Below are 11,453 nucleotides of genomic sequence, written 5' to 3'. Positions count from 1 at the left end.
CCCCTGTCACACTCAAGGCAGGGTCGATGGGGAGGTTGCGGCGCCACCCCCTGTCATGCACAGAGCAGGGCCGATCAGGGGGTTGGGGCGCTGCCCCCTGTCACGCACAGAGCAGGGCCGATCAGGGGGTTGAGGAGCTCCCCGCTGTCACTCACAGAGTCGGGCGGATAAGGGGGTTGGGGCGCTGCACCCTGTCACACTCAGGGCAGGGCCAATGGGGAGGTTATGGCTCTACCCTGTCACACACAGAGCAAGGCCCGTGGAGGGGGGTTGGGGCGCCACCCTCTATCACCCACAGAGCAGGGCCGATCAGGGGGTTAGGGTGCCGCCACTGTCACACTCGGGGCAGGGCCGATAGAGAGGTTATGGCTCTAACCTGTCACACACAGAGCAGGGCCCGTGAGGGGGTGGGGGTTGGGGCGCCGCACCCTGTCACACACAGAGCAGGGCCGATCAGGGGGTTGGTGCGCTGCACCCTGTCAAACACAGAGCCGCAGGGCAATCAGGGGATTGGGGAGCTCCCCCCTATCAGGCACAGAGCAGGGCAGATAGGGAGGTTGTGGCCCTGCCCCCTATCACACACAGAGCGTAACACACAGCTGCAGGGCGATCAGGGGGTTTGGGCGCTGCCCCCTGTCACGCTGATCCCGGTGCTGGGAGCCTCGCTGCTCCGCTGATCCCGGTGCTGGGAGGCATATTACCCTTTTACTATATAGAATAGAGGTCTGGTGCACGGGTGGGAGCCGGCTGGTTTGCCCTGAAGGGTGTCCTGGATCAGGGTGGGGGTCCCCACTGGGGTGCCTGGCCAGTCTGGGTGAGGGGCTGAGGGCTGTTTTCCAGAAGCGAGTGACTGAAGCTTCCAACCGCTCCTTGTTTCCTTTTTTTTTTTTTTCTATTCTGGGCCAGCTTTAGCTCTGAGGCCCCGCTGCTGAAAACATCGATACAATGTTGCTAAAGCCCTGCTGAATGAAAGCTGGTTTCTGGGGTTTTGTTTATCTTCTTATTTGCAACATAGTACATAGTTGCTTAGAGTTGTAGCTCAGAGCCCGGCAAGTGAGGCGGGGAACGTTGGAGTCTGCAGCAAGCAAGCCTCATGTTCACTTCCAGCTGCCTGGCTGCCGGCCGCCATCTTGGCTGACAGTTAATTTGCATATACTCACTGATTAACCAATGGGAAGGGTAGCGGTCGTACGCTAATTACCATGTTTCTCTTTTATTAGTGTAGATTCTTTGAGTTGCCATGCTGGTGAGAAATGCATTTGCTGACTATTTGTAAATGTTACAGAGTCTAAACCTACACAGTCTTAAAAAGTTATCAGCTTAGGCCTTAGCCGGTTTGACTCAGTGGATAGAGCATCAGCCTGCGGACTGAAGGGTCCTGGGTTTGATTCTGGTCAAGGGCACGTACCTCGGTTGCAGGTTCCTCCCCAGCTGAGCCCTCAGGGCTCGTGCAGGGCGCGATGTGTTTCTCTCACATTGATATTTCTCTCTGTCTTTTCCTCTCTCTTCCACTCTCTCTAAAAATCAATGGAAAGATATCCTCGTGTGAGGATTAAACAAACAAACAAAAAAGAAGTTATTAGCTTATATATATATATATATTTTTTTAAATATATATTTTTATTTATTTCAGAGAGGAAGGGAGGGGGAAAGAGAGAAGCTTCAAAGATGAGAAAGAATCATTGATCAGCTGCCTCCTGCACACCACACACTGGGGATTGAGCCTGCAACCTGGGCATGTGCACTGACCAGGAATAAAACTGTGACCACCTGGGTCATAGGTTGAAGCTTAACCACTGAGCCACACCTGCTGGGCTTAGCTTATATATTTGTTTCCTCCAGATTTTCATGTGATGATGGGCCCAGGACTAGCTTAGCTCTCTTCTTTCCAGGTCATGTAGTATCCCAGGCCCCACACCATTATATCTATTTCTCTGGGGTGGTTTTCCTTCTTGTTTTGATTCTTTCTGCTGACCCCTCTTTAACCCTTGGTCCTGATGGTGTCTTGCTCTCCCCCAAACTAGATAGATACAGCCATCTGTGGAAAGAAAGAGGGAGGGAGAGAGAAAGTTATTTCTTCCAATCATTGTGGGGTACGAGATGCCAGGCCTCTGCACTCCTTTCTACTCCCTAACTTTGGGTGATCCTTGCACCCTGGGCGTCCTGCTGCTCCAGGTCTTGGCACATGTTGCCAACATATGGCTGTGGGAGGAGGCTGGTCTCATCTGGTGGGAAGAGGAGGGACAAAGAGGGTATTGTCTGGTGGACTAAAGAAGTGGGGGTTTCTTGCTTGGCACCGGTCCTCAGAAACTTATTGTAAAAGAGAAGTTTGTCTTGGTGTTTAAGGGTCCTGTTAGAAGCTTAGAAATAATTAGGCAGAAACCCTCTCCCTCTCTCCCCCAGCACCAACTTCGTCCTCCACCCCTGATACCCACGCTGACTCAGGCACTGTGGACATTTATAAATGGGGCCATTGAAGAATCAGGAGAAATTCATGCAACTTTAAAAAGTATCCCTATTCCCTGGGCCCTGTGCACTCCCCACTTTCCACCCTCATTTCAGACATTTAGACAAGGACTGTGGTCACTCCAGCTGGACCATCTGTATAGCCCTGAATGGTGGGGTCAGAGCTCTTGGTTTCCAAAGGGGACTGTTAGTTTTAAGTAAGTTAGATTGAGAACCGATGGGTTGGATCTCCATCTGGAAGTACCCTACATACCCTGTGAGGTGCATGCAGTAGTGATTCCCCATGTTCTCCCCCGAAGTAACCTACAGCTATTTACTCAAATATCCATACAATGGGGAAGGGGATACTGAGACCTTTTGAGGTTGCATAGATTATCTGAGCTGGCCCTGAGAACCCTGAGGACCCAAAGCTCCATCATAGGGCATGTGGAGGTTTGGTAATAAATGGAGCCCTGCCCCAGCTCCCTCTCACAGTTATAGATTACATTCATTGCCTCTACAGACCCATCTGTTGTTCATTTCCCATGTTCTAGAATGTACAGTTAGAATAGACGAACTTAGCAGATAGCTGAATCCCACATAGATTCCTTGACCACTGAAGTAAAGTTATTATGATAGGGGCAGAAATAGAATATTGGGAACCAGCTAGAATTGTAAGAAATATTAATCATGTTCTGTTAATCATGATTGTTTTATTCTGATTAAATAAGGCACATTCTAACCTGGCTAGGAGCTCACCTGGAAATGCAGCCCATTCTAACTCTCTATCCCTCTCCCTTCCTCTCTGTAAAAAATCAATAAAATATATTAAAAAACCCCTAAAAATGGAACTCCCATTTGACCCAGTGATTCACTTCTAGGAATATATCCCAAGAAACTAGAAACACCAATTAGAAAGGATATATGCACCCCTATGTTCATAGCAGCACAATTCACCATAGCTAAGATTTGGAAACAGCCTAAGTGCCCATCAGCAGATGAGTGGCTTAAAAAACTGTGATACATCTACACAATGGAATACTATGCTGCAGTAAAAAAGCAGGAGTTCTTACCATTTGCAACAGCATGGATGGAACTGGAGAGCATTATGCTAAGTGAAATAAGCCAGTGAGAGAAGATAAATATCACATGATATCACTCATTTATGGAACATAATAAACATAAACTGATGAAAAAACAGATCCAGAGACAGAGAAACAGTGATCAGACCATCAAACCTTAGAGCAGCGGTTCTCAACTTGTGGTTCACGACCATCAGAAAACACATATAGCATATCAGATATTTACATTACGATTCATAACAGTAGCAAAATTACAGTTATGAAGTAGCAACGAAAATAATTTTATGGTTGGGGGTCACCACAACATGAGGAACTGTAAAGGGTCACGGGATTAGGAAGGTTGAGAACCACTGCCTTAGAGGGAAGGTAGGGGAGGGTGGGGATAAGGGGGAGAGATCAACCAAAGGACGTGTATGCATGCATATAAGCCTAACCAATGGACACAGACATCAGGGGGTGAGGACATGAGTGGGGAGAGGGGATGGGGGGTAATGGGGGGATAAGGACACATATGTAATACCTTAATCAATAAATTTAAAAAAAAAGGCAAAATATAAGATATCCAGCAAATGAATAGAAGATGTGGCTGTATTGGAGTAAGCCTGGATGCTCAAAGTTTGTTGACCCTAAGGATGCATAACTATTTCCTGTGACCCAGATGTGAACATGCCCAGGAGGGAGGTTATTTTATGTTGTGCTTAATAGAATCCCCGAAAAAGTGAACAGGCTTCAAAAGCCAAAAAAAAAAAAAAAAAAAAAAAGAATTCATTTGACAAATTGTCAAAAAGATCAAATCACTTAAATGGTGAAGACTATCCAGATGGACTTAGACTTCTCCATAACAATATTAAATGCTAGAAAACAGTGGAATGATGCCCCAAATATCCATAGGGGCAGAATCTGGAACTGAGGTCCCCTCCAACTCTCCTCCTTAAAGAGTGGAATGTTGGCTCTGGGAGCCGCAACAGAATAAACAGATCCCTCACTACAGATCCCTCACTCTGCACTGAGAGTTACTCTCCCATCCAGCACCCACCTACCTGCTCCCCCAGCCTTTCCCTTCCCATTCTTTGGAGGGGATCGGGCTCTAGCAATATTGGCAGTAATGGGTATGGGGGCTGGTGTTACAGTTCTCACTGGGCCTGGTGGAGAGGAGCTGGGCTCCTGGGGTTGCTGAGGGACGTGGAACAGATGCCCATTATGCTGTGGGGGGAAGCCTGTGCTATTTCTCCCAGTCAAGAGGAGAGGACATCTTGAGATAAATAAGGAAATTCTATCTGCTGCTGCCGGCAAGCCTGCATGTTGGAAACATACTGAAGTCAATGCTCTCTTTCTGATAATCTGAAAATTCCTGTGTCAGTTCACTTAGGACACATACCCTCGCTCTCAACAACAGAGGGTTATTCTCTACAGCCCATTCTTTAACAGCAGGGCAGCCTGCTCCTCCAGCTGCAATTCTTTTATCCTTCACTTAGGCTGCCAGGAATGGAAGCGGGAGGGGGAGAAGTGGGCGGTGGCAGGAGGCAGGGCCTGGGGGAGAACTGGGACCCTGTGGACTTCAGCCTGAGGCTGTTTCTCTCTGTCACCAGTTGTTGGTGCTTTTGCTCAAAGCTGCCAGGTGAGTGCTCATGCTGGGGCAGGGGGCAGCTGGGGTGGCACAGGGCTAAGGGGCAGAGGTGGTGGGGGCTGCCTGGGGCTCTACACTGCCTTCTCCAACTCTACTGTGCACACCAAAGACCTGGGGATATAATTAAAGTTCAGATTTGATTTGCTAAACTGGGGGTGTGGCCTGAGATTCTGCATACCTGGTGATGCCAGTTCTGCTTTACATGGTCCACACTTCGACCAAAAGAATGTAGGACCTTTTCCGGGCCAGGTGAGGTGAGATGGGAGCAGTGAGCCAGTCCAGCACTGTCCTCAGTGGACATCCTACACTCATACCTTCACTGCGATGGATTCTGCCATCAATGGAATCCTGAACATTTTCTCCAAAAGAATAGAGATGCTTGGAAAAATTCTTACCAAAATCATGATGGATTAAAAAAAAATCTATTTACATATTTGAAAATCCCCTCAAACTGGGCTTTCCTCCTTCTCCCAGCTACTGAGCTCACAGATATTGCTCCACTAACTAAAATCTTAACAGGGCTCAGAACCTACCAATTCTCTCCCAAATTTACCTGCAAACTATTTCTCCAGTCCTAGAAACAGAGTGGTGCTGAGCTTTGAGCTTTGTCAGCAATGCTGAGCCCTCAGCTCCTTAGGTCCTGAAGTTCAGCCTGGGGACGCTGGTCCTTGTGGGCAGAGCTGCAGACACGTTTATAGAAGGATGTGGGTCCGCGAATAAGACAGGTGGGCTGGGGAGGGTTGGAACAGATTGGGGGCTGGGGGTGTTCACAGAGTTCCAGGAAAGCAGATGAGGGAGGAGGGAGGACTGTGTTAGGCTTAGGTCTATAGGAAACTCCCTTTGGTCTACACTTTGGGAGCTGGAGCACAATTTTGTCTGAACATGAGGCCCCAGAATGTGTGTGGAAAAAGCGTTTTGGTGACAACAGCCATGGGGCAAAGGACAGAAGGGGACTCAGAACTAGATATGGAGGCTCTAAGCAAAGGGGTTCTCAGGCAAGTCCTCTTGTCCTTTTTCTGCTCTCCCCTCCAAACCCCTAAAGCTCTGGGGTGAGGTCTGGAGACCCCAGTTCAGTTCCTAGAACCTCTTAGAAGACATTTGGGTGTCTGGCTCTGGCTCTGGGGTGGGCACAGGACAGAGAAGAACCAGAGGCAAGGCCTTTGGAAACTACTCAAATTCCCAATACTTAAAATATGCCAGGCCTGCTCTGTGTTAAATTGCAGTTCTACTGGGAATGTGCCAGAAGTCCTTTTAGAGTGTTGGGCCTGCACTTGGAAATGAGGAGCTGAGAGCAAGACTTCAGAATTTACCAAATTAGAACTCAGCCTGAAACTCACCAGGAGATCCAGGGCAGAAACAATTAGCGCCACGATGCCTCCCCAGGGCAGGAACCCCCTAGACTATGAGGCAGGGCGGGGCTGCAGGCTTCCTCATAGATGAGGCTGGTTGAGGGAGGATTTGCAACTAGCCTGGAAATGGGTAGATTATCACGTCCCAACCAATAAAAGCTCTTTGAGATGCTCTTGCTTTACAGAGCTGGTAACTGAAGCCAAGAATAGAGAGGTGATGGACCAGAGCTACCATAAACAGTGGTTCTTAACCAGGGAACAATTAGCAATATCTGGAGACATTTGAGATGAGTAGGAGAGAAGTGTGCTACTGGCACCTACTGGGTAGAGGCCAGGGACGCTGCTAAGTGTCTTACACCACACGGGACAGCATCCCCCAGGGCCCCCAAACAAAATTATCAGGACCAATTGTCAATAGTGCCAAGGTTGAGAAACCCAGAACCAGCATTGGAACTTGACCTTCCTTTTGCTTCTCTATGGAGCTCAATATCTCTCTAAACAAAATTTAATTAAGCATTAATTAAGAAACTGTTTTTCTCCCCCAGACACTTCACTATATACTTTTTTGGGGTACTTTTTTTCATCCAGTGAGTAAGCTAGTGATTTTGTTTTATTGCTGTCTTGATGTTCAAGTTAGAAAACAGATTTTGTTTCTTTAGTTACCTTTTATTATTTTTAATTATTCATTCTCTTCTCCTGAATTCTGAAGAATTACTCAATGTGCTTTTAGCACTGCAATTTGATTTTCCTCAGAATCTGTCCTATTGCCTCCGAAGTAGTTTTTTTTAAAAGGAATACATTTATTTTATTAATTTTAAAAATGTTTTTATTGATTTTGAGAAAGGAGGGAAGAGAGATAAAAACATCAATGAGAGAGAAACATCGATCTGCTGCCTCCTGGATGCCCCGTACTGGGGATAGAGCCGGCAACCTGGGCATGTGCCTTGCCCCATGTTGAACCAGCAACCTTTCATGCATGGGTCGACGCTCAACCACCGAGCCACACTGCAGGGCCAAAGTAGATTTTAGATTTGCTACTGATGATCTTTCTCCCACACTACTTGTAGTGGGTTTATACATTTAAAGATCCATTTATTCTGAATTTTGAGGAGTCTTGGAAATGAGAGAAGATACATCTCTCTCTTCAATTTGCCATCTTTATTCATGAGGACAATTTTGCATCTTTTTAGAGACTGAAAATAGGGTTCTTCTAAAAATTTTAACCCAGTTTTTTGGAAATGAATTTTCAGTGGCCTGATGTACTTATGAGTCTTCACAATCTATGACGAGGGTAGAAATATAGGGGCTGAGGAGCAGGCAGAGGTTCAAACTCGATTCTAAGGACTCAAAACATGGTTCCTCACAGTTGGTGGATGGGAACATATTTCTCTGGTCAAGTGAAACTTTTGGAAGCATCTTAATCCATTCCTTTCAATTGCACAGAAGTGACCATTCTGCCTAAATTTTGGCATATGGCCTGTTCTTATCTATAGTTTATGACACTAATGCCCATTTAAAATTGTTTTTGTGCATCTTTGTGGGTTTCATAATTGGGAAGCATGTTTCATTTGCTGCCATATTAACTTAGAAGTGTAGGCTATTATTATTATAGTTAAAAGGGAGAAACCTAAGTAAGTTCATAGTCAGAGAGTAAATAAGGGTGGTCTAAATTACAGGAAAAATAATTTAGGGATCAAAAACTTGAAGAAGTCAGAAAGGACACAGATTTGGAAGGGCTAGTAGCCTTGGACAAGTGTAGGGCCACTTCTTTTTCTAAGATGCTATACAAGGAAGTGACTATGGAGAGAAGTAGTAGCTGTGAGGTTTTATATCAAAGAGTCTCTATTTTCACTGTAGTACAAGAGGTTTGCGTGGTCTTCTAAGAGTGACAAGAACCAGGTGTGTTAAGAGTTTGGGCTTAATGGTGATGATTAGAAACAGTGACTTGGCGTTAGGAAGGCTGCTAATTGGGTCAAAGACAAAGATGACAATCTGGGCTGGTAGCATGATGATATTTTGTCCAGAGAATTGAGGAATTGCTGAAATCTGTTCCTGACCATGGCCACTTCTCACCATGAGTGAGATATGAGCCCAAGAAACAATGGCAAGGAGAGTAAAATTTAAAATTTTTCCCAGTCAATTCGGGCTTTGACCCCACACCCCATTACATTTAACTAGTACATTTTGCTGTGTTTCTTAATAAAGAAAAAGAAACAAAAAGTTCTCTTTTTCCTAGGTCTAAAGAGCGTTAGATGAAAGCAAGCCTTGACACTCACTCTCTTCACTTGATTCCCATGGAGCCTCCTAACCACATCTCAGTTTTACTTTGTAATGGGAGCAGAGGCCAGCCAGACATTCCTGTGAACGCCTGAGGGCACGGGACCAGAGAGAAGCAGACAGCAAGAGAATACTGTACACAACCTCCCCAAGCTCAGCACTGATTTTTGTTCAGGTGATGCTAGCAGCCGTACCAGAGCTGACAGCCATCACCTGGGGAAATATCAGTTTTCAGAGGACACTGGTCTCTTGCTATTTAGCTTATTTAGGGTGAGAGGGAAGGAAGGAGGGAAAGAGACAAAGACAGACCCTGGTCTCTACCAATGCTGAGAGTTCCTCTCCACTGCAGCGGGGGAGAGGACAGAAGAAAGAGCCACATTCACACTTACTATTATTATTTTACATAGGTGATTCCATTAACTATATAAATAGGTGCAATCAGAGTCTTAGTATTTGATCAGCCAGATCCTTGGAGAGGAGCAACAAGGCTTGCCTTACCCATCTTTGGATTAGGAGTGAAGAGGTGGCCTACAGCTCCTCCTAAAGGACATTGAGCAACACACCTACACTCACCATGGTTCTCTGCTCCGTAACAGAATGTGTGGCAGATTCCTGAGGCGGCTGATGGCTGAGGAGAGCTGGCACTCCACCCCCGTGGGGCGCCTCATCCTTCCGGTGCTCCTGGGATTCCGCCTCATACTGCTGGCTACCAGTGGGATGGGGGTCTACGGCGATGAGCAGAGTGAATTTGTGTGTCACACCCAGCAGCCAGGCTGCAAGGTTGCCTGCTACGACGCCTTCCGCCCCCTCTCCCCACTGCGTTTCTGGGCCTTCCAGGTCATGTTGGTGGCTGTGCCCAGTGTCCTCTACATGGGTTTCACCATGTATCATGGCATCTGGCATTGGGAAGACTCAAGAAAAGTGAAGAAGGAGGAGGAGACCCTGATCAGACAAGGACAGGGCAGCACAGATGTCTCAGGGGCTGAAAGCCCCAAGCTGCTCTGGGCCTATGTGGCACAGCTGGGGGTGCGACTGGTCCTTGAGGGGGCAGCCTTGGGAGGGCAGTACCATCTGTATGGGTTCAAGATGCCCAGCTCCTTTTCATGTCGTCGAGAGCCTTGCCTCGGTAGTATAACCTGCCACGTGCCCCGCCCCTCTGAGAAGACCATCTTCCTAAAGACCATGTTTGGGCTCAGTGGGCTCTGTCTCTTCTTTACTCTTTTGGAGCTGGTGCTCCTGGGCCTGGGGAGGTTGTGGCAGACCTGGAAGCAAAAATCTTCCTCTTCTAACTACCTCACAACTTCAGAGACCACCAGAAAACACAAGGAACCAAACGATAACTTCCCAGTGGTGGAATCAAAAGAACAGTTCCGAGTAGCAGGTGAGAAGAGCACCAATGTCCCTCATTCTTCTTTCCTGATGATCCCCTGTTGGCAGGACCCTTACCCTCCGGGAAGTACAACTCCCACATGTTACAAAAGAGAAAAAAGTGAAGGGATTAAGCAAAAACAAACAAAACAAAACAACACCTCATAGACAGACAACAGTATGGTGATTTCCAGAGGGAAAGGGGAGTGGGGGGAGATAGAATAGGGCAGTGGTTCCCAAACTTATTTGGCCTACCGCCCCCTTTCCAGAAAAAATATTACTCAGCCCCTGGAAATTAAATTTTTTTAAAAATTTTAATAGCAGTTACTCATCACCCCCAAATGCACCTGTGGCCATCACTGCCCCCCTGGATCGCTGCAGCGCCCACCAGGGGGCGGTAGCGCCCACTTTGGGAATCACTGGAATAGGGTATATGGAGCGGGGTAAATGGTGATGGGAGGAGACTTGACTTGGGATGGTGAACACACAATATAATATACAGATGATGTTATAGAATTGTACACCTGAAACCTATATAATTTTATTAACCAATGTCACTCCAATACATTAAATCTTTTTTAAAAAGTAGAAAACCAGGTTCTATGTAGATGTTCTGATCACTGCTCCCAACCCAACCTCCATCCCCGTCAATTTGATGACTTCTTCCGATGACCCAGGACCAGCGTGCTCAGTCAGTTGTACCTCCCAGTGCTTCCATTGAGGTCTCTTCCCATTTAGAAAGTCTCAGCTTCTGCTTGATTTTCTATTTTGCAGAGTTATAAAAACACCTGGCTCCACTCTGAAGTATACCCCATGACCGGATCTTCTCCCCAACATCCAGTGAGTGGGGATACATCTCCGTGACAAGTTAGAGGCTGTTGCCATGCTGCCTAAAACATTTCCTTGAAGAACTCCTGCTTGTGCCTTCTTCCCAGAATTTTCTGGTGTCAGCATCACAATTTTCATGGACTTTGTTTGAATAAGCCAGCAGAAACCTCCATAAAATCAAGCCTCACCCTTGTCCTGTGCAATAAAGATTGACTACTGTTGGTGGCATTCTTGTTACTAAAGACAATTCTTGTCTCAGTGACTCTACTTATTTCTCTCCTGTGGTTTTACATTCTCTGCTTCCCCAATTTCAAAGTCCTATAACCCTGAATACCCCCAGCCTTGCAGTACATGTCACACCCATAAACTCTGGCCTTCCAAGCACATATAACCTAGTGTCCTTTTAATATATGGATTAGATTTATTCAAACACATGGCCACATCCCTTAGGAAGATTACTGTGAATTCAGAGGCTTA

General features: G+C 46.7%; 1 protein-coding gene across 1 annotated transcript; it reads left to right on the top strand.

Annotated features, from left to right (window-relative positions):
• The first annotated feature begins 5,074 nt into the window (after nucleotides 1–5,074).
• Nucleotides 5,075–11,215, top strand: GJC3 (gap junction protein gamma 3). Its single transcript, XM_070412627.1, has 3 exons — nucleotides 5,075–5,145; nucleotides 9,377–10,161; nucleotides 10,923–11,215. The coding sequence occupies exons 2-3, from the start codon at nucleotides 9,378–9,380 to the stop codon at nucleotides 10,928–10,930; spliced, it is 792 nt and encodes a 263-aa protein (XP_070268728.1). The 5' UTR covers nucleotides 5,075–5,145; nucleotide 9,377; the 3' UTR covers nucleotides 10,931–11,215.
• Nucleotides 11,216–11,453: the final 238 nt, after the last annotated feature.

This window comes from Myotis yumanensis, unplaced genomic scaffold (assembly GCF_028538775.1).
Source record: "Myotis yumanensis isolate MYYU_CA2020_CCGP unplaced genomic scaffold, mMyoYum1.0.hap1 SCAF_4, whole genome shotgun sequence".
Taxonomy (NCBI): Eukaryota; Metazoa; Chordata; class Mammalia; order Chiroptera; family Vespertilionidae; genus Myotis; species Myotis yumanensis.
Note: the sequence above shows the minus strand (reverse complement) of the source record. Positions and strands in the feature narration are given on the sequence as shown.